This window comes from Mobula birostris, chromosome 17 (genome assembly GCF_030028105.1).
Source record: "Mobula birostris isolate sMobBir1 chromosome 17, sMobBir1.hap1, whole genome shotgun sequence".
Taxonomy (NCBI): Eukaryota; Metazoa; Chordata; class Chondrichthyes; order Myliobatiformes; family Myliobatidae; genus Mobula; species Mobula birostris.
In genome coordinates this window covers 71362873-71389520 of record NC_092386.1, presented here as the reverse complement: position 1 = coordinate 71389520, position 26648 = coordinate 71362873, and the positions used below count along the sequence as shown (strand labels likewise).

Below are 26648 nucleotides of genomic sequence, written 5' to 3'. Positions count from 1 at the left end.
CTGGAGAGGGTCCAAAGCAGAATCACGACAATTATTGCTGGAATGAACGTCTTACAATATGAGGAGCACTTGAAGGCTCTGGGCCTGTACTTGCTTGAATTTAGAACAATAAGGGCAAAATTCATTGAAACCTATCAAATGTTGACAGGCCTAGAATGAAGGTGGAGAGGCTGTTTCTGATACTGGGGGAGTCTAGAACCTGAGGGCACAACTTCAGAATAGAGGGACAAATGTTTAGAATAGCAATGCAGAGGAATTTCTTTAGACAGAGGATGGTGAATCTGTGGAATTCGTTGCCACATGTGGCTGTGGAGGCCATCTCAATGGATGAATTTAAGGCAGAAGTTGGTAGATTCTTGATAAGTCAGGGCATAAAAGGATATGGTAAGAAGGCAGGTGTATGGGGTTAAGAGGGATCAGGGATAGACATGATGGAATATCAGAGCATACTTAATGGGCTGAATGGCCTAATTCTCCTTCTATGTCTTTTGGTCTAAATTAAAATTTAAAATAAAAAAAACTAATTATCTCTAGATTATTACCTGAGGTATGCAGAAATTAGCAGAGGGTTGATAGATCATGGAGCTAAATAGGTGACTTAAATATAAGTTTGGGAAAAATGGGTTTGAATTTGTGGGACACTGGCACAAGTATAGGGAAAAGAGGGAAGGGCTCCACCTGAACTATGATGGCACAGTGTCCTGTGCAAATTGCATAACTAGGCTTTAATCTAAATAGTGGGGATGATTGAAAAGATTGCAAAAGGATAAAATAAGAAGGAAGCAGAATACAGGAGAGGTTACAAAAGTCTCCAGAATAAAAGAAAATCAAAAATTAGAAAGCGATGATAATTTAATTTCCATTAACATGGAGACAGAATTGAAAAAGGTGATGAATACAAGGTGTTGTATTTAAAATAGGTGTTCCATTAACATGGAGACAGAATTGAAAAAGGTGATGAATACAAGGTGTTGTATATGAAATAAGGTAGATTATTCTGTAGTGCAGTTAGAAATTGCATATATGACACTGAGGGCATCACTGAGTCATGGCTGGAAGACGATCACAGTTTAGAACTTATCATCCAAGGATATATCTTATATCAAAAGAGTAGACAAATGGCCAGAGAGGAGGAGAGGGTTCTGTTGGTAAGAATGAAATCAAATCCTTAGAAATAATGTATCTATGTCAGAAAGGCTCAGAAGATGTAAAATCCTTGTGGGCAGAGTTAAGAAATGACGAAGGTAAAACACCGCCAGGAGTTATATACCGGCCTCCGAATAGTCGCCCGGATATGGGATACAAATGACAACAGTTGACAGAAACGGGGAATGTTACAATAACCATGGGAGATCTTCAATATGCAGGTAGATTGGAAGAATCAGGTTGGTGCTGGATCCAAGGAGAAGGAATTTGTAGAAGGCCTTCTACTTGTACTACTAGTACTACTCCACTACTGCACAGTAGTACAGAACAGAAACAGGCCTTTCACCCCATCTATTCGATGCTGATCTATTATTCTCTATAGCCCCACGGACCTTCACCATTACAGGAAAGGTACTGGCATGGGTTACAGGAAGGTGGTAGCTGCCAGTGACTAATGGTGTTCCTCAGGGGTCAGTATTGGGACAGCTACTTTTCACACTGGGTTTGTCAATTATTTGGATAATGGAACTGACGGCTTTGTAGCAAAGTTTGCAGATGATACCACAATAGGTGGGGGGGCAGGTAGTGCTGAGAAAGCAATGCGTTTGCAGCAGGACTTAGACAAATGGAAGAATAGGCAAAAAAGTGTTGGGAAAAAGTGTTATGATAATGTATTTTGGTAAAAGGAACAATAGTGCAGACTATTATCTAAATGGAAAGAAGGTTCAAACATCAGCAGTGCAGAGGGACTTAGGATTCCTTGTGCAAGACTCCCAGGAGGTTAATTTACAGGTTGTGTCTGTGGTAAAGGCGGCAAATGCAATGTTGGCATTTATTTCAAGGGGAACAGAATATAAAAGCAAGGAGATAATGTTGAGCCTTAATAAGACACTAGTTGGGCCGCACTTGAAGTACTGTCAACAGTTTCGGACCCCATATCTCAGAAAGGATATGTTGTCATTGGAGAGAGTCCAGAGGAGTTACACGAGGATGATTCTGGGAATGAAGAGGTTAACACATGAGGAGCATCTGGCAGCTTTGGGCCTGTACTCACTGGAACTTAGAAGAATGCGTGGGGATCTCATTGAAAACTAGCGAATGCTGAAAGGATTAGATAGGGTGGATGTGGAGAGGATAATTCCTTTGGTGGGGGTATCCAGGATGAGAAGACACAGCTTCAAAATTGAGGGGTGAACTTTTAGGACAGTTTTAAGGAGAACTTTTTTTAAGCCAGAGAGTAGTGAATCTGTGGAATACTCTGCCACAGATTGCGGTGAAGGCCAAGTCCATGGGTATATTTCAGGTGGAAGTTGATAGTTTCCTAATCGGTCAGGGCATCAATGGATACGGCGAGAAGGCAGGTCTATGGGGTTGAGTGGGATCCGGGATCAGCCATGATGGAATGGTGGAGCAGGCTCAATGGACTGAATGGCCTATGTCTCATGGATCATAGCTGGTCCCAGCCATGAACCTATCCAAACTTCTCTTAGACGTTGCAATTGAAACTGTATCCATCACTTCCACTGGCAGCTGAGCGAAGACATTCTCCCTCATGTTCCCCTTAAACATTTCACCTTTCACCCTTAACCCACAAGCTCTAGTTCAGGTCTCAATGGAAAACGTCTGCTTGCATTAACCCTATTTATAACACTCATAACTGCAAAGGTAAAAGGTAAAAAGACTACAGTGGGAGTCATATACAGGCCTCTGAAAAATCTCCCAAGGAAGTGGGGTCCAAATTACAACAGGAAGTAGAAAAAGTATGTAAAAAGGGCAATGGTCATGGGGGAATTTTAATATGCAGGTAGATTCGGAAAATCAGGTTGCTGCTGAATCCCAAGGGAAGGAATGCCTATGAGATAAGAGTCATGAAGCACCACAGAAACAGGCTTCTAGCCCATCTAGTTCATGCCAAACTATTATTCTCCCTAATCCCAGTGAGCTGGATCTGGATCATCGTCCTCCAGAACCATCCACCCTGCCAATCCATGCACTTATTTAAATTTCACTTAAATGTTCTCTGTATCGAGTACTTCTGGCAGCTCCTTCCATACTCTCACCTCCCTCCCAAGTGAAGAAGTTCCCCCTCATGTCCCCATTGAATATTTCAACTTTCACCCGCTAACCCATGACTTCTAGTTCCAGTCTCAGTGGAAAAAGCCTGATTGCATTTACCTTGTCTATACCACTCATAATTTTACGTACCTCTATCAAATCTACCTTCATCTTCAAATCACCTTCACTACTGAGCAGGTGGGAAGGGCTTTGGGTAAACTCAGACACGGCAAAGCATTGGGACCGATGGTGTGAACCCCAAGGTCATGAAGGAGTGCGCTGAGCAGTTGTGTGCAGTTCTCCAGAGCATTTTTAATCTGAATCTCAGCCTGGAAAGGGTCCTGACCGTGTGGAAAACTTCATGTGTGATTCCAGTACCCAAGAAGGGCCAAATGAAAGTCTTGAATAACTACTGTCCAGTGGCCCTGACCTCATACATCATGAAGACCCTAGAGAGGCTGGTCCTGGCTCATCTCCAACCCCTGGTCAGATCAGCCCTTGACCCCTGCAGTTTGCTTATCAGGAGCACGCCGGAGTCAACGCTGTGTGTGCTGCTTCAGAGCTGTGTCAGACATGGCTATAAGCAGCACTGGGGCTCCATAGGGGACAGTATTGGCTCCCTTCCTGTTTACCCTGTATACCTCGGACTTTAGATACAACACTGAGTCATGTCATCCACAGAAATTCTCTGATGACTCATCAATAGATGGATGTATAAAGGGAGGATGGGAGGATGAATACAGGGCCATAGTGGAGGACTTTGTCAAATGGTGCAAGCTGAATCATCTGCAACTCAAGTAAGACAAAAGAAATGGTGATGGACTTTCGGAAGACTAAGCCTGCATTGCTCCCTGTTACTACTGATAGTGAGGACGTGGATGCAGTGAGAACCTACAAGTACTTGGGAGTGCGTCTGGATGAGAGACTTGAGTGGAGCACCAACACAGAGACTGTGTGTAAGGATCAGAGTCGCCTCTACTTCCTGAGGAGACTGAGGTACTTTGGAGTATGCAGGCCTCTCCTTCACATGTTCTACCAGTCTGTTGTCGCCGGTACAATCTTCTATGCAGTGGTGTGCTGGGGCAATGGTGAGTGATGCCAGCAGGCTCAATAAACTGATTAGAAAGGCTGGCTCTGCTATAGGAGTCAAACTGGACACATTGGAGGTTGTGGCAGAACAAAGGACCCTACGGAAAATCCTGGCAATTCTGGACAATGCTTGTCAGCCTCCGCATGCCTCCTTGGCTGAACAGAGGAGCACTTTTCGTAGTAGACTAAGACAACTGTGCTGCTCCAAACAGTGCTATGTGAGGTCATTCTTACCCTCGGCCATTAGGCTCTATAATGAGTCAACCTATAGCTGGGGAAGAGATGACCCCCTCCAGTTAGACTGTATGTGATAACTTATTTTTATTCTTTATTACTTCTCTTCTAATACTTGTATATCTGTGGGCTTGTAATGCTACTGGGACACTGTAATTTCCTTCAGGATCAATAAAGTATCTATCTATTTATCTATGATGCAGTTTCAGGTACTTGGGGACACATGATAAAATACGTCAAAGCCAGCATGATTTCCTGAAGGGGAAATATTGCCTGACAAGAATTACCTGTTAGAATTTGTTGAAGAAATAAGAAGCAGGATAGACATAAGAGAGTCAGTGGATGTTGCTTATTTGGATTTTCAGAAGGCTTGCAATAAAGTGCCGCACTGAGGCTGCTAAACAAAGTGAGAATCCATGGTAATACAAAAAAGATAAAAGCATTCACAGAAGATTTGCTGACTGGTAAGAGGCAAATAGAGGGGATAAAAGGAGCCTTTTCTGGTTGGCTGCCGGTGACTAGTGGAGCGATAGAACAGTGAAAGAAATGCATGGAGTAAAGCCAGATCTAACATACAGAAAGGCTTTGAGGAAAGAGAAGCAGAATAAATGGTGTAAAGGCAGTAAGGCAGATGGGCTGAAGTGTGTGTACCTCAATGCAAGAAGCACCAGGAACAAAGGTGATGAACTGAGAGCTTGGAAACATCCATGGAATTATGATGTAGTGGCCATTACAGAGACTTGGCTGGCACCAGGGCAGGAATGGATTCTCAATATTCCTGGATTTCAGTGCTTTAAAAGGGATGGGGGGAGGGAAGAGGAGGAGGGGTGGCATTACTGGTCAGGGATACTATTACAGCTACAGAAAGGGGGGGGTAATGTAGCAGGATCCTCTTTTGAGTCAGTATCGGTGGAAGTCAGGAAAAGGAAGGGAGCAGTTACTCTATTGGGGGATTCTATAGGTAGCAGCAGAGATACAGAGGAGCAGATTGGGAGGCAGATTTTGGGAAGGTGCAAAAATAACAGGGTTGTTATCATGGGTGACTTTAACTTCCCTAATATTGATTGGCACTTGATTAGTTCCAAGGGTTTAGATGGGGCAGAGTTTGTTAAGCGTGCCCAGGACGGATTTCTGTCATAGTATGTGGACAGGCCAACTAGGGGGAACGCCATACTAGATCTAGTACTAGGTAATGAACCGGGTCAGGTCACAGATCTCTCAGTGGGTGAGCATCTGGGGGACAGTGACCACCGCTCCCTGGCCTTTAGCATTATCATGGAAAAGGGCAGAATCAGAGAGGACAGGAAAATTTTTAATTGAGGAAGGGCAAATTATGAGGCTATAAGGCTAGAACTTGCAGGTGTGAATTGGGATGATGTTTTTGCAGGGAAATGTACTATGAACATGTGGTCGATGTTTAGAGATCTCTTGCAAGATGTTAGGGATAAATTTGTCCCGGTGAGGAAGATAAAGAATGGTAGGGTGAAGGAACCATCGGTGACAAGTGACGTAGAAAATCTAGTCAGGTGGAAGAAGGCAGCATACATGAGGTTTAGGAAGCAAGAATCAGATGGGTCTATTGAGGAATATAGGGAAGCAAGAAAGGAGCTTAAAAAGGGGCCGAGAAGAGCAAGAAGGGGGCATAAGAAAGCCTTGGCGAGTAGGGTAAAGGAAAACCCCAAGGCATTCTTCAATTATGTGAAGAACTAAAGGATGACAGGAGTGAAGGTAGGACCGATTAGAGAGAAAGGTGGGAAGATGTGCCTGGAGGCTGTGGAAGTGAGCAAGGTCCTCAATGAATACTTCTCTTCAGTATTCACCAATGAGAGGGAACTTGATGACGGTGAGGACAATATGAGTGAGGTTGATGTTCTGGAGCATGTTGATATTAAGGGAGAGGAGGTGTCGGAGTTGTTAAAATAGATTAGGACGGATAAGTCCCCGGGGCCTGAAGGAATATTCGCCAGGCTGCTCCTCGAGGCAAGGGAAGAGATTGCTGAGCCTCTGGCTAGGATCTTTATGTCCTCGTTGTCCACGGGAATGGTACCGGAGGATTGGAGGGAGGCGAATGTTGTCCCCTTGTTCAAAAAAGGTAGTAGGGATAGTCCGGGTAATTATAGACCAGTGAGCCTTACGTCTGTGGTGGGAAAGCTGTTGGAAAAGGTTCTTAGATATAGGATCTCTGGGCACTTAGAGAATCATGGTCTGATCAGGGACAGTCAGCATGGCTTTATGAAGGGCAGGTCGTGTCTAACAAGCCTGATAAGAGTTCTTTGAGGAGGTGACCAGGCATGTAGATGAGGGTAGTGCAGTGGATGTGATCTATATGGATTTTAGTAAGGCATTTGACAAGGTTCCACACGGTAGGCTTATTCAGAAAGTCAGAAGGCATGGGATCCAGGGATGTTTGGCCAGGTGGATTCAGAATTGGCTTGCCTGCAGAAGGCAGAGGGTGGTGGTGGAGGGAGTACATTCATATTGGAGGATTGTGACTAGTGGTGACCCACAAGGATTTGTTCTGGGACCTCTACTTTTTGTGATTTTTATTAACGACCTGGATGTGGGGGGAGAGGGGTGGGTTGACAAGTTTGCAGACAACACAAAGGTTGGTGATGTTGTAGAGGATTGTCATAGATTGCAGAGAGACATTGATAGGATGCAGAAGTGGGCTGAGAAGTGGCAGATGGAGTTCAACCCGGCGAAGTGTGAGGTGGTACACTTTGGAAGGACAAACTCCAAGGCAGAGTACAAAGTAAATGGCAGGATACTTGGTGGTGTGGAGGAGCAGAGGGATCTGGGGGTACATGTCCACAGATCCCTGAAAGTTGTCTCACAGGTAGATAGGGTAGTTAAGAAAGCTTATGGGGTGTTAGCTTTCGTAAGTCGAGGGATAGAGTTTAAGAATCGCGAAGTAATGATGCAACTCTATAAAACTCTGGTTAGGCCACATTTGGAATACTCTGTCCAGTTCTGGTTGCCTCACTATAGGAAGGATGTGGAAGCATTGGAAAGGGTACGGAGGAGATTTACCAGGATGCTGCCTGGTTTAGACAGTATGCATTATGACCAGAGATTAAGGGAGCTAGGGCTTTACTCTTTGCAGAGAAGGAGGATGAGAGGAGACATGATAGAGGTGTACAAGATAATAAAAGGAATAGATAGAGTGGATAGCCAGTGTCTCTGCCCCAGGGCACCACTGCTCAATACAAGAGGACATGGCTTTAAAGTAAGGGGTGGGAAGTTCAAGGGGGATATTAGAGGAAAGTTTTTTACTCAGAGAGTGGTTGGTTCGTAGAATGCACTGCCTGAGTCAGTGGTGGATGCAGATACACTCGTGAGGTTTAAGAGACTACTAGACAGGTATATGGAGGAATTTAAGGTGGGGGGTTATATGGGAGGCAGGGTTTGAGGGTCGGCACAACATTGTGGGCCGAAGGGCCTGTAATGTGCTGTACTATTCTATGTTCTATGTTTTTGCAGGGGTCAGTATTGGGACCACTTCTTTTCATGATATATGTCAAAGATCTGGATGAAGGAATTGATAGCTTTCTAAATGGGGAGAAAATTTTTTAAAAATCCCTACATGCAGACTCCCAAATGTTAACTTGCAGGCTGAGTTGGTGGTAAGGAAGACAACTGCAATGTTAGCATTCATTTCAAGAGGACTAGAATATAAAAGCAAGGATGTAATGCTGAGGCTTTATAAGGCATTGGTCAGACCGCACTTGGAGTATTGTGAGTAGTTTTGGGCCCCTTAACTAACAAAAGATGTGCAGGCTATGGAGAGGTTTAGAGGGGTGTCACGAGCAAGATTCCCTGGAATGAAAGGGTTAACATATAGAGAAGCATTTGATGGCTCTGGGCCTGTACTAGAATTTAAAAGAATGAGAGGGGATTTCATTGAAACCTATCGAATACTGAAAGGCTGAGATAGAGTGGATGAGAAGAGGATGTTTCTTATAGTGAGGGAGTTTAGGGCCAGAGGGCACAGCCCCAGAATAAAAGGACATTCATTTAGAACAGCCATATACCTCATTGCCACATACATCTGTGCAGGCCAAATCACTTGTATACTTAAGGTGGAGAGTGATAGGTTCTTGATTAATCAGGGTGACAAAGGTTAATGGGAGAAGGGAAAAGATTGGGGTTGAGAGTGTGATAATAAATCAGCCATCATGGAATGGTGCCGAGAACTTGATTGGCTGAGTGTCATAATTCTGCTTTTATGTCTTAATAGTCCTACAGCCTTCCTTGCTATCTTCAATATTTTTTTGGCGGCACTGATTTTCTCTTTGATAAAAATAAAGATGGACAGAATTGTAGAGTAACCTCTCTGTAAGGTTTGTCAATGTGAAAATTCCACTCCTTTCCAATTATTGAAGATAAAAGAGTAATAGAAAAGTACAGCACAGAAACAGTGCCTTCAGCCCATCTAGTCCATCTAAACCATTTAAACTGTCTCCTCCCATTGAACTGCACTGGAAAACCATAGTTCTCCAAACACCTCCGATCCAAACTTCACTCAAACAGTGAAATCCAGCTTACATGAACCACTCGCGCTGGCAGCTTGTTCCACACTCTCACAATGCTCAGAGTGAAGAATTTTTGCCCTTGTGTTCCCCTTAAACTTTTCACCTTACACCCTTAATTTGTGACCTCTGGTTGTAGTCCCATCCAACCTCAGTGGAAAAAGCCTGTTTGCATTTACCCTATCTATACCTCTCATAATTTTGTATCTCCCCTTAATCTTCTACATTCTAGGGAATAAAGTTCTAACCTATTCAGTCTTTCCTTATAACTCAGGTCCTTCCAACCCGGCAACATCCTTGTAAATTTTCTCTGTACTCTTTCAACCTTTTTCACATCTTTCCTGTAGGAAGTTGACCAAAGCTGCACATAATACTCTACATTAGGAGCCACCAACATCTTATACAACTTTAACATAACATCCTACCTCCAATACCCAATACTTTCACTTACGAAGGCCACTTTTCCAAAAGCTTTCTTTAGGATCCTGTTTACTTGTAATATCACTTTCAATTAATTAATTTTAATATCACTTTCTATTCAATTAATTCCCAATACCCTTGCTCTATTGCACTCCTCAATGCCCTACAGTTCACTGTGTAGGACCTACACTGCTTGGTCTTACCTAAGTGCAACATCTTGCACTTGTCTGCATTAAATTCCATCTGCCGTTTTTCTAGCTGATGCAGATCCCTCTCCCTCTGCAGATCATGATAGTCTTCCTCACTGTCAACTACACCCCGAGTCTTGGTGTCATCTGGAAATTTGCTGATCCAGTTAACCACATTATCATCTAGATCAGGGGTCCCCAACCTTTTGCGCTTTTGCGCACCACGGACCGGTTTAACATTGACGTTATTCTTGTGGACCGGCCAACCGGTGGGGGGGGGGGGGGGTGTTCAAGTTCAACAGTGCTTGACAGGGAATGAGGAAAGGTGCAGCTTACTCATATCGCCAAATCATATTGTTTCCTCACAGCCTGGTAGCACATGCTCGCGGCCCGGTATTTGGGGACCACTGATCTAGATCACTGATAGAGATGACATACAGCAATAGACACAGCACCCATCCCTGTGGCACTCCACTAGTCACAGGCCTCCAGTAAGAGGCATCCATTTGCTACCACTCTCTGGCTTCTCCAAAAGCCAATGTCTAATCCAATTTACTAACTCAGCTTGAATGCCTAGCGACCAAACCTTCTTGACACCTCTCTCATACAGGACCTTGCCAAATGCCTTACTAAAGTCCATGGAGACAACATTCACTGCCTTGCCTTCATCCACTTTACTGGCAACTTCCTCAAAAAAACTCTATGATTGGTTAGACCTACTATGCACAAAGCCATGCTGACTGTCCTTAATCAGACCATGTCTATCCAAATTACTATATACCTAATCTCTTCGAATGTCTTCCAATAATTTCCCACTACTGATGTCAGGCTTACTGGCCTATAATTTCCTGGTTAATGATTATGCTGTTCATGTTAAACAGAGGAATAACACTGGCTATCCTCCAATCCTCTGGTATCTCTCCTGTTGCTAAGGATGATTTAAATATCCCTACTAAGGACCTGGCAATTTTTGTACTTGCCTCTCATAGGGACTGAGAGAACACCTTGTCAAGCTCTGGGGATTTATCAACCCTGATTTGCCTCAGGACAGCAAACACCTCCTCTCCTGTAATCTGTATATGGTCCTTGAAGTAGATGTCACTTTGCCCCTCTTCTATAGACTCTGTGCCCGTGTCCTGAGTAAATACAGATGAAAATGGATTTAAGATGTCCCCTGTCTCTTTCGGCTCCACACGAGGATTACCATTCAGATCTTCCAGAGGACCAACTTTCTCCTACCACATCTGTAGAATCCCTTAGGATTCTCCTTCACTTTGTCTGCTAGGACAACCTCATGCCTTCTTTTAGCCCTCCTGATTTCTTTCTGAAGTGTTCTCTTGCATTTCTTACACTCCATAAGAACCTCATTTGTTCACATCTGCCTATACTTGCACCTCCTTTTTTCTTCTTAACCAGAACCTCAATATCGCTTGAAAACCAAGGTTCCCTACACTTGTTATCTTTAACTTTTATTATGACAGGCACATACAAGCTTTATATTCAAAATTTCGCTTTTGATAGAATCCCACTTACCAAGTACACCTATGACAGAAAACAGCCTGTCCCAATCCACACCTGCCAAATCTTTTCTGATGCCATCAAAATTTGCCTTTCTCCAATTTAGAATCTCAACCCCTGGACCAGACTTATCTTTTGCATATTTACTTTGAAACTAAGGGCATTGTATCTGAATGTGTGTTTAATTCAATACTACTTAACCCTCAGTAAACCAATGACAGATGTGTATTAAATGAGTATCAAATCAGATGTAGTGGCAAACACAACGCTTTACAGTACCAGTGCCCCGGGTTCAATTCCCGCTGTTATCTGTAAGGAGTTTGGACATACTCCCTGTGAGGGCATGGGTTTCCTCCGGGTGCTCTGGTCGCCTCCCATATTTCAAAGATGTGCCAGGTGGTAGGCTAATTGGTTATTGTAAATTGTCCTATGTTGAGGTTAGGATTAAATTAGGGGAATGGTCGGAGGTGCAGCTTGAAAGGCCAGAAGGGCCTACTCTGCACTGTAAGTCAATAAACAAATAAACAATAAATAAATTCTCAGGGTAACCCACATATCTCCTCAACAGACAGCATGTTTGCTTCTACATTACCTGTCAACGTATCTTCTTGCTTCTACATTATCTAGAGCAGTGACCACAACATCTATTTGGGTATAAAAATTGTCACAGTAAATGTTTTCAGTAGATGGACACACTTTGTTGAGGTGAGCATCTATTTTCATCTGGGGATTTATGGTCAAGGTGGCTGATGCAGCTGTGTAACTCTTTGGTTTCTGAGAATGGAAACAGAAAACATTGATTAATGCTGAGGAAAGTACGGAATACACAGACCAGAGATAGATCAGCAACAAGTGTTTACCATCTGGTTCCAGTTCTTGGACAGGACTCAGCCATAAGCACAGCAAAACAGAATACCAACAGTTCGCTTTCACATTCCATTTGCCAGAATTTTCAGGATTGGAGCAATAACCCTTTCCCTAAATACTATGGGCAGGCACCCCACTAATTTGTATAGTTTATTAAAGTCAGAAAGTGGCAGCAGTTCTACCTTGAAAAGATTGATTAATTTCACTGATGCTGTCTACACTCTTACTAGTGTGCTTTAGGCAGTCGCAAGGAAAAAACATCTTAATAGTTAATCTCCTGATCCCATAAAGTTCAAATTTTGCTATAGCTCTCAAGTCATTTGGCACAAGAGAAGGCAGAATACTGTTAGACAGGGGAATAAAATATAGCAGCCATGTACAAATGATACTTTCAAACTAAAGGAAATCTTGTCTAAAACAATCCCTTGAAGAAGAGTACTTAGGTCATTAATTTTTTCTTTATGACATGCTGACCGAGAAATAAATACTGTCTGAGGTCTTGATGGGCTTGGGCAAGAAGAGGCTCTATGTAAGTTTCTTTTTGTCTCAGTCTATCAACCCAGAATGAGAATGGGTCCGGGGTCAGTGGTGTGTTCTTCATGTGAGATGTGGGGCATACCGTTGGAGGGATGACCTACTGGGGAAGCCAAAGCAACCAGGTCTCTGGCGCTGGGCTCAGAAAGGAAGGGGCGGGAAGACGGGAAGAGAAGAAGGGGTTATAGAGGATTCAATGGGTATAGGCACAAACAGGAGATTCTGTGGATGTGAAAAAGGCACACGTATGGTATATTGCATCCCAGGTGCCATTGTTAGGGTGCCAGGGGGCAAGGAGGGAAAAAGGAAATTATAGACCTGTTAGCTTCACATCAGTGGTTGGGAAGTTGTTGGAGTCCATTGTCAAGGATGAGGTTATGGAGTATCTGGAGGCATATGATAAGATAGGCAGAACTCAGCATGGATTTCTCAAAGGAAAATCCTGCCTGACAAACCTATTACAATTTTTTGAGGAAATTACAAGTACGTTACACAAAAGAGATGCAGTGGATGTTGTATACTTGGATTTTCAGAAGGCCTTTGAGGCGGTGCAACACGAGGCTACTCAACAAGATAAGAGCCCATGGAATTACGGGAAAGTTACATACGTGGATAGGGCGTTGGCTGATTGGCAGGAAACAGAGAGTGGGAGTAAAGGGATCCTATTCTGGTTGGCTGCCGGTTACCAGTGGTGTTCCACAGGGGTCTGTGTTGGGGCCGCTTTTTTTTACATTGCACATCAATGATTTGGATTATGGAATAGATGGCTTTGTGGCTAAGTTTGCTGATGATACAAAGATAGGTGGAGGGGCCAGTAGTGCTGAGGAAACAGAGAGTCTGCAGAGAGACTTAGATAGATTGGGAGAATGGGCAAAGAAGTAGCAAATGAAATACAATGTTGGAAAGTGTATGGTTATGCACTTTGGTAGAAGTATTTAAATGGGGAGAAAATTCAAAGTTCTGAGATGCAACGGGACTTGGGAGTCCTTGTGCAGGATACCCTTAAGGTTAACCTCCAGGTTGAGTCGGTGGTGAAGAAGGTGAATGCAATGTTGGCATTCATTTCTAGAGGAGTAGAGTATGTGATGAGTAGAGCAGGGATGTGATGTTGAGGCTCAATAAGGCACTGTTAAGACCTCACTTGGAGTACTGTGGGCAGTTTTGGGCTCCTTATTTAAGAAAGGATGTGCCGACGTTGGAGAGGGTTCACAGATTCACTAGAATGATTCTGGGAATGAGAGGGTTAACATATGACGAACGTTTGACCGCTCTTGGACTGTACTCCTTGGAGTTTAGAAGAATGAGGGGAGACCTCATAGAAGCATTTTGAATGTTGAAAGGCATGGACAGAGTGGATGTGGCAAAGTTGTTTCCCATGGTGGGGGAGTCTAGTATGAGAAAGCATGACTTAAGGATTGAAGGGCGCCCAATCAGGACAGAGATGCGAAGAAATTTCTTTAGCCAGAGGGTGGTGAACCTATGGAATTTGTTGCCACGGGTGGCAGTGGAGGTCAAGTCATTGGGTGTATTTAAGGCAGAGATTGACAGGTATCTGAGTAGCCAGGGCATCAAAGGTTATGGTGAGAAGGTGGGGGAGTGGGACTAAATGGGAGAATGGATCAGCTCATGATAAAATGGCGGAGAAGACTCAATGGGCCGAACGGCCAACTTCTGATCCTTTGTCTTATGGTCTCAGATTGAGTTCACTCTATTTTAAAGGGAGATGGCAGCCAGCCAGAAATTGTGTTATACAAATAACATAAGTAAGGATATGGATGAAGTCCTGAAGAGGAAATCTGGGGAGCTAGGTAAGCAGCTGAAAAACAGGACTTCAAGGGTAGTAATCTCTGGATTGCTGCCCATGTCACACTTCAGTGACGATCAGACCTAGCATATGAAAACTGCAGGAACTCTGGCTCTGTAGCTCAGAGGGGATGGGGGAAAGGAGTGCAGGGAAGGGTAACAGAGAGCAGTGGTGATGGAGGATTCAACAGTTAGCGGAACAGACAGGAGATATTGTTCATGTGACAGAGATTCCCGGATAGTATGTTGCCCCTAGGTGCTCGGGTCAGGTACGACTCAGATTGTGTCCACGGTATTCTTAAGGTAGAGGGTGAGCAGTCACGAGTCATGGTATGTACTGATTCCAACAACAAGGCTAGGAAAAGGGATTCGGTCCTGAAAAGTGACATAGGGTGCTAGGTAAGAAGCTGAAATGCCGAACTTTAAGGGTTGTAATCTCTGGATTGTTACCAGTGCCACGTGCCAGCATGAGGGTAGCAATAGGATAATCTGGCAGATGAATGTGTGGCTGAGGAATTGGTGTAGGATGTAGGATTTCAAATTTCTAGATCACTGAGATCTCTTCTGGGGAAGGTATCTGTACAAAACGATCACATTGATCAGTTTGCTGGAGCTTGGGGAAGGGTTTAAACTAATCCATTAGGGGAATGGGAACAGTAGCGATAGGGTACAGCATGGAGCAGTTGGGGTGGAATATGTTAGGTGTGTCCAGGAAGGAATCCTGACTAAATAGATCTGGTACTAGGCAATGAAATTTGCTAGTGTTTGAGCATTTGAGATAGTGACCACAATTACTATAGCCTCGGAGAGAGAAAAGACCAAACAGTATAGGGAAGTATTTAATTGGGAGTGGGATTATAACACTTCTAGGCAGGAACGGGGAGCATAATTGGGAACAGATGTACTTGGGGAAATGCACAACAGTAATGTGGAGGTTGTTTAGGGAACATTCACATTGGGGTTCTGGACAGGTTTGTACCATTGAAGCAGGGAAAAGATGGTAAGGTAAAGGAAGCACATTTGAGAAGGGACGTGGGACAACCATTCAAGAGCAACAATGAAGCTTATTTAAAGTTTAGGGAACAAGGATTAGATAGAGTGCTAGAGAGTTACAAAGTGGCCAGGAAGGAGCTGAAAAATGGACTTTGGAGAGCTAAAACAAGGCATGAGAATGCCTTGGTGAGAGGGATTAAGGAAAACTCCAAGGCCTACTACACGTACATGAAGAACAGGATGAGGCCTGTTCCAGATGGAAGGACTCACATGGAAGGCCAGAATGAGGATGCTCGAGGAAACACATTTCTAGAGTCAGAGGAGGTCCTTAATAAATACTTTGCTTCAGCATTCACCAGTGAGAGGGACCTTGACAATGGTGAATCAAGTAGCATCCGTGGAAAAGATCAGTCGATGTTTCGGGCCAGAACCCTTCGTCAGGACTGTAGAGGGAAGGGGCAGAGGCCCTATAAAGAAGGTTGGGGGAGGGTGGGAAGGAGAAGGCCGGTAGGTTCCGGGTGAAAAACCAGTAAGGGGAAAGATAAAGGGGTGGGGGAGGGGAGGCAGGGAGGTGATAGGCAGGAAAGGTGAAGAAAGAATAGGGGAAAACACAATGGGTAGTAGAAGGAGGTGGAACCATGAGGGAGGTGATAGGCAGCTGGGGGAGAGGCAGAGTGACATAGGGATAGGGGAAGGGAGGGGGAGGGAATTACCGGAAGTTGGAGAATTCTATGTTCATACCAAGGAGCTGGAGACTACCTAGACGGTATATGAGATGTTGCTCCTCCAACCTGAGTTTAGCCTCATCATGGCTGTAGAGGAGGCCATGGATGGACATATCTGAATGGGAATGGGAAGCAGAGTTGAAGTGGGTGGCTACTGGGAGATCCTGTCTGTTTTGACGGACGGAGCGGACTTGACGAAGCACCTCCCTTCCCCTATCCCTATGTCACTCTGCCCCCTCCCCCAGCTGCCTATCACCTCCCTCATGGTTCCGCCTCCTTCTCGAGATTGTGTTTTCCCCTATTCTTTCTTCACCTTTCCTGCCTATCGCCTCCCTGCCTCCTCGGGGTGGGAAGAAGTACAGTTGAGGTAGTTATGAGAGTCAGTGGGCTTGTAGAAGATGTCAGTGGACAGTCTGTCTCCAGAGATGGAGACCGAGAGATCGAGAAAGGAGAGAGAAGTGTCCGAAATAGACCACTTCCCCCCAGCCCTCAAATTCACTTGTTCTATCTCGGACACTTCTCTCCCCTTTCTTGATCTCTTGGTCTCCATCTCTGGAGACAGACTGTCCACTGACATCTTCTACAAGCCCAGTGACTCTCATAACTACCTCAACTATACCTCCTCCCACCCCGCCACATGCAAAAATGCCACTCCCTATTCCCAGTTCCTCCGTCTCCGCCACACCTGCTCCGAGGATGAGGTTTTCCGTTCTAGGACATCTCAAATGTCCTCTTTCTTTAAGGATCATGGTTTCCCTTCTGCTGACATCAATGATGCCCTCACCCGCATCTCCTCCATTTCCCGCACCCCATCCTCCAGCCACCACAACAGGGACAGAGTTCCCCTTGTCCTCACCTACTACCCCACCAGCCTCCAGATCCTGCACATTATCCTCCGCAACTTCCGCCACATTCAACAGGACCCCACCATTAAGCACATCTTTCCCTCTCCACCCCTCTCTGCTTTCCGCAGGGATCGGTTCCTCCGCGACTCCCTGATCCACACGTCCCTCCCCACGGATCTCCCACCTGGCACTTATCCCTGTAAGCGCAAGTGCTATACCTGTCCCTACACCTCCTCTCTTGCCACCACTCAGGGCCCCAAACAGTCCTTCCATGTGAGGCAACACTTCACTTGTCAGTCTGTTGGGGTCATCTATTGCATCCGGTGCTCCCGGTGCAGCCTCCTCTACATCGGTGAGATTGGGGGACCGCTTCGTCGAGCACCTCTGCTCCGTCCGCCAAAACAGACAGGATCTCCCAGTAGCCACTCACTTCAACTCTGCTTCCCACTCCCATTCAGATATGTCCATACATGGCCTTCTCTACTGCCATGATGAGGCTAAACTCAGGTTGGAGCAGCAACGCCTCATGTACCGCCTAGGTAGTCTCCAGCCCCTTGGTATGAACATTCTCCAACTTCCGGTAATTCCCTCCCCCTCCCTTCCCCTATCCCTATGTCACTCTGCCCCCTCCCCCAGCTGCCTACCACCTCCCTCATGGTTCCGCCTCCTTCTCGAGATTGTGTTTTCCCCTATTCTTTCTTCACCTTTCCTGCCTATCACCTCCCTGCCTCCTCTCCCCCACCCCTTTATCTTTCCCCTTACTGGTTTTTCACCTGGAACCTACCAGCCTTCTCCTTCCCACCCTCCCCCTGCCTTCTTTATAGGGCCTCTGCCCCTTCCCTTTACAGTCCTAACGAAGGGTTCCAGCCCGAAACGTCGACCGATCTTTTCCACGGATGCTGCCTGACTGCTGAGTTCCTCCAGCGTGTTGTGAGTGTTGCTTTGACCCCAGCATCTGCAGATTATTTTGTGTTGACAATGGTGAGGACAGCATAAAAACAGCCTGATATGATTGATCATGCAGGTACATCAGGTGGTGAAAAAGGCAAATGGTTTGCTGGCATTCATAGCAAGAGGATTCGAGTACAGGAGCAGGGAGGTACTACTGCAGTTGTACAAGGCCTTGGTGAGACCACACCTGGTGTATTCTGTGCAGTTTTGGTCCCCTAATCTGAGGAAAGACATTCTTGCCATAGAGAGAGTACAAAGAAGGTTCACCAGACTGATTCCTGGGATGGCAGGACTTTCATATGATGAAAGACTGGATCGACTAGGCTTATACTCGTTGGAATTTAGAAGATTGAGGGGGGATCTTATTGAAACGTATAAAATCCTAAAGGGATTGGACAGGCTAGATGCAGGAAGATTGTTCCCGATGTTGGGGGAGTCCAGAACGAGGGGTCACAGTTTGAGGATAAAGGGGAAGCCTTTTAGGACCGAGATTAGGAAAAACTTCTTCACACAGAGAGTGGTGAATCAGTGGAATACTCTGCCACAGGAAACAGTTGAGGCCAGTTCACTGGCTATATTTAAGAGGGAGTTAGATATGGCCCTTGTGGCTAAAGGGATCAGGGGTTATGGAGAGAAGGCAGGTACAAGGTTCTGAGTTGGATGATCAGCCATGATCATACTGAATGGTGGTGCAGGCTCGAAGGGCCGAATGGCCTACTCTTGCACCTATTTTCTATGTTTCTATGTTGACGTTGATGAAGAGCATATACTAGAACCTTGGAAGAACATTAGGATAGATAAATCCCTGGGGTCAGACAGGATATACTCCAGCTCACTATGGAAAGAGAGGGAAGAGATTACAGCGCCCTTGGCAATGATCTTTATGTCCTCACTTGCTACATGAGTATTATCAGATGACTGGGTGGCAAATATTATTCCTTTGTTCAAGAAAAAGGCGAAGGATAACCAAGGAAATATAAACCAGTAAGTCTTACTTCAGTTCCTCCCTGAGCCTTGTTTGGCGCAACAGGCAGCAACCTTGCCATTTAAAAAAAAATTTGTCTGTTTTACAAGGCTGAGTTGCTAGCTCAATGCTCAACTCAGTACGGATGGAAATCATGCTGGCTCGATTTGAACCCAGGACCTCTTGTTCCAAAGTCTGGGTGGGTATACCATTACACCACCAGTGCAGACAAGTCTTACTTCAGTGATGGAAATGATTGGAGAGGTTGTTTAGAGATAGGATTCATGAGTATTTGGATCAACAGAGTCTAATTAGGGACAGTCAGCAAGCTTTGTGTGGGGAAGTGGATGTAGTTAAAATGAACATTAGTAATTTGAAGGTAGAATACAGGGTTAATGGCATGATTATCTACAGTGTTGAGGAACATAAGGATTTTGTGTCCATGTCCACAGATCCCTAAAATTTGCCGTGCAAGGATTAAGAAACAACGTGGTTTGTTGGCCTTCATTGGTTGGGAGAGTGAATTCAAGAGCTGCAAGGTAATGTTTCAGTTCCATAAAACCCAGAACACTCTTAGAATATTGTGTTCTGTTCTGAAGGATGTGGAAGTTTTACAGACAGTGCATTGGAAATTTACTGCCTAGATTAGAGGTCACATGCTATGAAGATAGCTAAGCTAGCTAGGGTGTCTCTCTTTGGAGTGAAGGAGGATGAGGTGACTTGATGGAGGGTAATGTCACAATTGTAATGGGGGAATGCAAGGGGATTGGGAAATTCAGGTTGGTGTCACTTTGCAAGGGAGGGAATTTGTTTAATGCCTACAAGATGGTTTTTTAAAGCAGCTTGTGCTTGAAAATGCTCGGGGAAAGGCTAAATTAGACTAGGCATGGTGTAAAACCCAGATCTTATTAGGGAGCTAAAGGAACCCTTAGGAGGCATGATCATAATATGATTGAATTCATACTGCATTTTGAGTGGGAGAAGCATAAGTCACATGTATCAATATCACAATGCAATAAAGGGAATTACAGAGGCATAAAAGGAGTTTGCCCAGGTGGATTGGAGGAGGACACTGTCGGGAATGACGGCAGAATAGAAATGGCTGAAGTTTCTGGAAAAAGTTCACAAGGTGCAGGATAGATATGTCCCACGAAAGAAGTTGTTCTCAAATGGCAGGGGTACGCAATTGTGGCTAACAAAGGAAATTAAGGACTGCATAAAACCCAAGGAAAGATTATATAAAGTAGCAAAAGTGATTGGGAAGTTGGATGATTGGGAAGCTTTAAAAATCTAACAAGAGGCAACTAAAAAAGCTATGAGAACAGAAAGGATGAAATATGAAAGCAAACTAGCCAGTAATATAAAGTAGGATACTAAAAGTTTGTCAGTTGTATAGAGAGTAAAAGACAGGTGGAAGTTGACATTCGATCACTAGAAAATGATGCTGGTGAGGTAGTAATGGGGGACAAAGAAATAGCAGATGAACTTAATGGGTACTTTCTATCAGTCTTCAGCTATGAAAGATACTAGCAGTGTGCCAGAGGTCCGTGAGTGTCAGGGACCAGGAGTGAGTGCTACTGCCACAAAGGAAAAAGTGCTAGGCAAACTCAAAGGTCCCCTCACATTCTTCTAATGGATAAGTCAGCGGTCCCCAACAACTGGGCCGCGGACCGGTACCGGGCCGCGGCGAAACGATATGATTAAGCAATATAAGTCAGCTGCACCTTTTCTCATTCCCTGTCACGCCCACTGTTGAGCCATTACGCACGCGAGGTCATTACCCGCACGTCATCCATGTCAGCGTGGGAAGGAGATCAACTCCTTGAGCTTGTAAATGACGGCGGGCTGAAAAGTATGTTTGACATAACATCTCTGTTGGCATTCTGGAGCAAAGTCAAGGCTGAATATCCTCAGATAGCTACGGAGGCACTGAAAACATTGCTTCCATTTCCAACATATCTCTGCGATAAATGTAACAAAATCTAAATTGTGGAATAGACTGGACATAAGGAACCCCCTTCAAGTATCGCCGTCCCTCATCACCCCTCGATAGGACCATCTCGTTTCAGGGAAACAAGTATTCAGCCCAGGGCTCCCACTGATTCAGCGATATTGGTGCGTTGCAATGATTTTATATGTTCATACGAGGAAAATATGTGCTGTATGTTTGATATCCAAACGTTACTTAAAATGTTATGATGCTATTATAAGTGACTTATATAACCATATAACAATTACAGCACGGAAATAGGCGATCTCGGCCCTTCTAGTCCGTGCCGAAAGCTACTCTCACCTAGTCCCACCGACCTGCACTCAGCCCATATCCCTCATTCCTTTCCTGTCCATATACCTATCCAATTTTTCTTTAAATAATATCGAACCTGCCTCTACCACTTCTACTGGAAGTTCTTTCAACACTTCAAGCTCCCCCTCCTCCCCTGATGATTGACTTATCACTGTATTCATGCGAGGAAAATAAGCGCTGTGTGTTTAATATCAAATTCGTTAGATAAACCCTTTTAGAAACGAAATTGAGTGTATTATCCACTTATTACCAATATTCCGGTCGTGATTAACACCCCCCCACTCCCACCCCTGAACAGAATCGCCAAAAATGGTTTGCAGAAAATAATATCGGCAGGTACACGCATACGCGGGTCACGCATGCGCACTGGTGCCCGCGCAAGGCTTCATGGTTATTGTAGTCTTTCTCGGGGTAAACGCCACTCTTGTCCGTTGGCAACCCTACCCCGCCCCCCCCCCACCCGCGGTCGGCCGGTCCGGAAGAATATTGTCAATATTAAACCGGTCCGCAGCGCAAAAAAGGTTGGGGACCCCTGGGATAAGTCACCTGGACCAAATGCACTACATCCAAGAGAGGTTGCTGAAGAAATAATGGATGCAATGGTCATGATCTTTCAAGAATCACTTGGTTCTGGGTATGGTCCCAGAGGACTGGAAAATTGTAAATATCACTCCACTCTTTGAGGGAGGAATGCAAAAGAAAGGAAATTATAGGCCAGTTAGCCTAACCTCAGTGGTTGGGAAAGTGCTAGAGTCTATTATTAAGGACGAGGTTTTGGGGTACTTGGAGACCAATGATAAAGTAAGTCAAAATCAGCATGGTTTCTCTTAAGGGAAATTTTGCCTGACAAACCTATTAAGTGTAACTTGAGGAAGTAACAAGCAGAATGCAAAAAGGAGAGGCAGTGGTTGTCATTTACATGGATTTTCAGAAGCCATTCGATAAGTTGCCACAAGTGATCCTGCTTAACCAGATAAAAACCTATGGCATTACAGGAAAGATACTGACATGGGTAGAGGAATGGCAGATAGGCAGGAGGCAGCAGGTGGGGATAAAGGGGCCTTTTCTGGTTGCTTGCCAGTGACTAGTGTTCCTCGGGGTCAGTATTGGGACCACTACTTTTCACATTGTTTGTCAATGATTTAGATAATGGAATTGATGGCTTCATGGCAAAGTTTGTAGATGATACAAAGATAATTGGAGGGGTAGGTAGTACTAAGGAAGCAATGCAATTGCAGGACTTAGACAAATTGAAAGAATGGGCAAAAAAGTGGCAGGTGGAATACAGTGCTGGGAAATGTATGACAATGCATTTTGGTAAAAGAACAATATTGCAGACTATTATCTAAATGGGGAGAAGGGTGAAATATCAGAGGTGCAGAGGGACTTAGGAGTCCTCGTGCAAGACTCCCAGAGAGTTAATTTACAGGTTGAATCTGTGGTAAAGAAGGCAATTACAATGTTGGCATTTATTTTAGGGGAACAGAATATAAAAGCAAGGAGATAATGCTGAGCCTTTATAAGACACTAGTCAGGCTGCACTTGAAGTACTGTCAACAGTTTTGGGCCCCATATCTCAGAAAGGATGTGTTGTCATTGGAGAGAGTCCAGACAAGGTTCACAAGGACGATTCCAGGAATGAAAGGGTATATGAGGAGTGCTTGGCAGCTTTATGCCTGTACTCACTGGAATTTAGAAGAATGTGTGGGGATCTCATTGAAACCTACCGATTGTTGAAAGGACTAGATAGGGTGGATGTGGAGAAGATGTTTCCTATGGCGGGGGTATCCAGAACTGGACATAGCCTCAAAATTGAGGGGCTGAACTTTCAGAACAGAGGTTGGGTGGAATTTTTTTTAGCCAGAGAGTGGTGAATCTGTGCAATACTCTGTCATGGATTGTGGTGGATGCCAAGTCCATGAGTATATTCAAAGCGGAGGTTGATAGTTTTCTGATTGGTCTGGGTATCAAAGGTTATGGCGAGAAGGCAGGTGTATGGGGTTGAAGCAACACTCACAACACACTGGTGGAACTCAGCAGGTCGGGCAGCATCTGAGGAAACGATTAGTCAATGTTTCAGGCCGGAAGCCTTCGTCAGGACTGAAGAGAGAAGGGGCAGAGGCCCTAAGCATCCGCAGAGTACTTTGTGTGTATGGGGTTGAGTGGGATCTTGGATTAGCTATGATGGAATGGTGGAGCAAACTCAATGGGCTGAATGGCCTAATTCGGCTCCTATGTCTTGTGGTCTTATGGAGGCGTACAAGATGATAAAATGCATAGTGGATAGCCAGAGACTTTTTTCCAAGAACAGAAATGGGAGCATTCAAGGGTGCATAATTTTAAGATGACTGGTGGAATGTATAGGCCCAGAGTGGATGGATGTCAGAGGCAGGTAAATTAGTGGCATTTAAGAAACTAATTAAGAAACTAAAACTATTAAAGAAATTAAGAAAAGGTCAGCACAACATCCTGTACTGTGCTGTTATGTTCTAGTTCTTAACTTGAGAAGCACAAGATGAAACAGGTGTTTAGTCAGAAGATAGGTTGTGATCAATAGGGAGATCTTAAAATGGTCTTAAATGAGACAAGGGCATGAGATAGCTAGAAGTGTTTCAGGAAAACATTCCAGAAAATGAGGTCCAGGCAGATGAGGGGATGGCAAACAGTTTAGGAATCTGCTTGTGCTAACTTTGGAATCAACATCATATTATATAAAAACAGTATTTTCTTTTTAATATTTTGTTTTTATTTTTAAAAAAGCAATGATTGATGATGTATGCTAAGTGGGAAGTGGTGGGTAGTAGAAGTGTGGATATCAGCAACATTGACAGAACTTACTTAGAATCCTGAAATTGAAGATTAGAAGGGAAGAGCCAGGCACTATCAGGTGGTTTCTTCAGCATTCCTTCTGCACAGTTCCCCAGGGCCTGGTCAACTGTATCCAAATACATCGTGGGAAACTAGGGAAGAAATTGCAGGGGCCCTGGCAGATTTATCTTCGTGAGATACCAGAAGACTGAATTAGGTGGTGCTAATGGTGTGCCTTCATTCAGGAAAGGCTGCAAGATAGCCAGGGAACTACAGGCCCATAAGCCTTATTTCAGTGCTGGCTGGAATCGTTTTAGGGGGGTATTCTGTGGGAAAAGATCTTCATGCATTTGTGAAGGCACGGCTAGCTTAGGGATAGGCCACATGGATTTGTGAGTTGGAAATTGTATCCCACAAATTTGCCTGAGCTTTTAGAAGCATTACCAAGAAGACATTATCTACGTGGATTTTTGAAGGCCTTTCATAAGGTATTGTGTGGTAGGCTGGTCCAGAAAGTTAGACCAAATGAAATCCAAGCCAATTTAGCTAATTGCATACAAAAATTGCTTGATGCAAGGAGATAGGAGATGGTGGTAAATGATTGTTTTTCAAACTGGAGGCCTGTCATCAGCCATGTATCACACGGGTCAATGATGAACAAAGTGGCCTCAGCAGCAAGAGTTCAAGAAAGACTTGTTTAGACATGCTTAAAAAATCACAAGGGGAATAGAAAATTTGAAAAGCTAGCCTTTTCCCCAGGGTAGGCTGTCCAAAATGGAGGACAGAGGATTAAAGTTGAAGGGGAAAGCTTAGGGACCCAAGGGATACCATCTAGATGGTGGTACATATATGGAATGAGCAACAAAAGCAGTGGTACAGCTAAACACATTTACAATATTTAAAAGACATTTGGACAGGTAAGTTGATAGGAAAGGTTCTGAGAAAATATGGGCTATATGCAGGCATATGGAACTAAATAGTTCTGAAGCTTGATCAGCATCAAAAAGTTCTGAAGGGGTTTGTATTCCTTGTGGTATGGCTCTGACTCTAAGTAGGAGCTGAAAGTGGTGGACTCAATTCTACACGGAAACCTTCAGCCTCTCTTATAGAGTTGTGTCTTCTCCCGTACCTGCTGCTGGGATCACCAATCTTCTTCCCACTCTCATCCCCATATCTAACTTCTCTGCAATATTCATTGTTATCAACACCCTTTCAACCATCTGTTCATTATGAATAACTACTGAGAAACCTCTTCAGATTCTCCTGCCAATGGTCTAACCTCCCACTGTGAAAGCTCCCATGTGGCCTGTTGCTGAGCAGGAAATATTAAGAATTTTTTTCCTTAATTATAATGCTTTCTCATCCTTATTACCTTCAGCCACCTTTGCCTTTTCCTTAAATATTATGAGGCCAATGGTTGTAAATGTATTAACAATTATTGACTCATAGAAGCTGTACCATATTCTCCTATTTTTGTGGAACCTCTTTCATGTCAAGCAAAAGATGTACGGAGGTTATTGTTTATCATACCTGTATGTGTTGAGGTCTAAAGAGAAATTGCCTGTTTAGATTGGATTTTTCAATTAAATCAGGGTCAGTGATGGTAACCTGTAAGGGAAACATACCATAGATTAATGATAACGCTTGAAGCTTGATATCATACATATAGTTGAAAAAATAAATCTCTGCTTTCCATTCACAAACAAAAGAAAATCTGCAGATGCTGGAAATCTCCAGCGGGATCCCACGACCAAGCACATCTTTCCCTCCCACCCACTTTCTGCTTTCTGCAGGGACGCATCTATGGGACCCCCTTGTCCATTCACCCCTCCCCACTAATCTCCCTCCTGGCACTTATCCATGCAAGCGGAACAAGTGTTCCACCTGTCCCTACTCCTCCTCCCTCACTACCATGCAGGGCCCTATACAGTCCTTCCTGGGAGGTGACACTTCACCTGTGAGTCTGTTGGGGTCATCTACTGTATCTGGTGCTGCCAACGTGGACTTCTGTATATTGGTGAGATCCGAAGTAGATTTGGAGATGGCTTTGCCGCGCACCTACGCTCAGTCCTCCAGAAAAAGTGGCACCTCCAAGTGGTCATCCATTCTAATTCCATTCCCATTCCCATTCCAACATGTCAGTCCATGGCTTCCTCTACTGCCGCAATAAGACCATTCTCAGGTTGGAGGAACAACACTGAAAGTTCGAGAAATCGATGTTTATGCCATCAGGTTGGAGGTGTATTGGTAGCCTCCAACCTGATGGCATGAACACTGATTTCTCAAACTTCCAGTAATGGCACCCCCCTCTTCACCATTTCCATCCCTTTTTCCCTCTCTCACCTCATCACCTCCCTCTGGTGCTCCTCCCCCTTCCATTTCTTCCATGTCCTTCTGTCCTCTCCTAGCAGATTCTCCCTTCTCCAGCCCTTTATCTCTATTACCAATCAACTTTCCAGCTCTTTACTTCACACCTTTCCATCTCCCGGCTTCACCTATCTCTTACTACCATACTTCTTCCGCCCCTCGCCCCACCTTTTTACTCTGACTTTTCATCTTTTTTCTCCAGTCCTGATGAAGGGGCTCAGCCCAAAACATGGATTATTTACTCTTGTCCATAGATGCTGCCTGGCCTGCCAAGTTCTTCCAGCATTTTGTGTGTGTATTTCTGCTT

The 26648-nt window shown here is 44.5% G+C and overlaps 1 protein-coding gene across 4 annotated transcripts in view; it reads right to left on the bottom strand.

Moving 5' to 3' along the window:
• The window catches only part of uba6 (ubiquitin like modifier activating enzyme 6), a 447925-nt gene that overhangs the window by 138734 nt on the left and 282543 nt on the right, over positions 1-26648 (bottom strand). For all 4 annotated transcript variants that reach the window (XR_011889573.1, XM_072281896.1, XM_072281895.1 and 1 more), the window contains 2 exons: positions 25505-25582; positions 11772-11953 (listed from right to left, as the gene is read on the bottom strand). Coding sequence is in view for 3 of the 4 variants with exons in the window: in XM_072281896.1 (XP_072137997.1) it covers positions 11772-11953; positions 25505-25582 (260 nt within the window). In the remaining variant the exon portion in view is untranslated. The remainder of the gene's footprint in view (positions 1-11771; positions 11954-25504; positions 25583-26648) is intronic.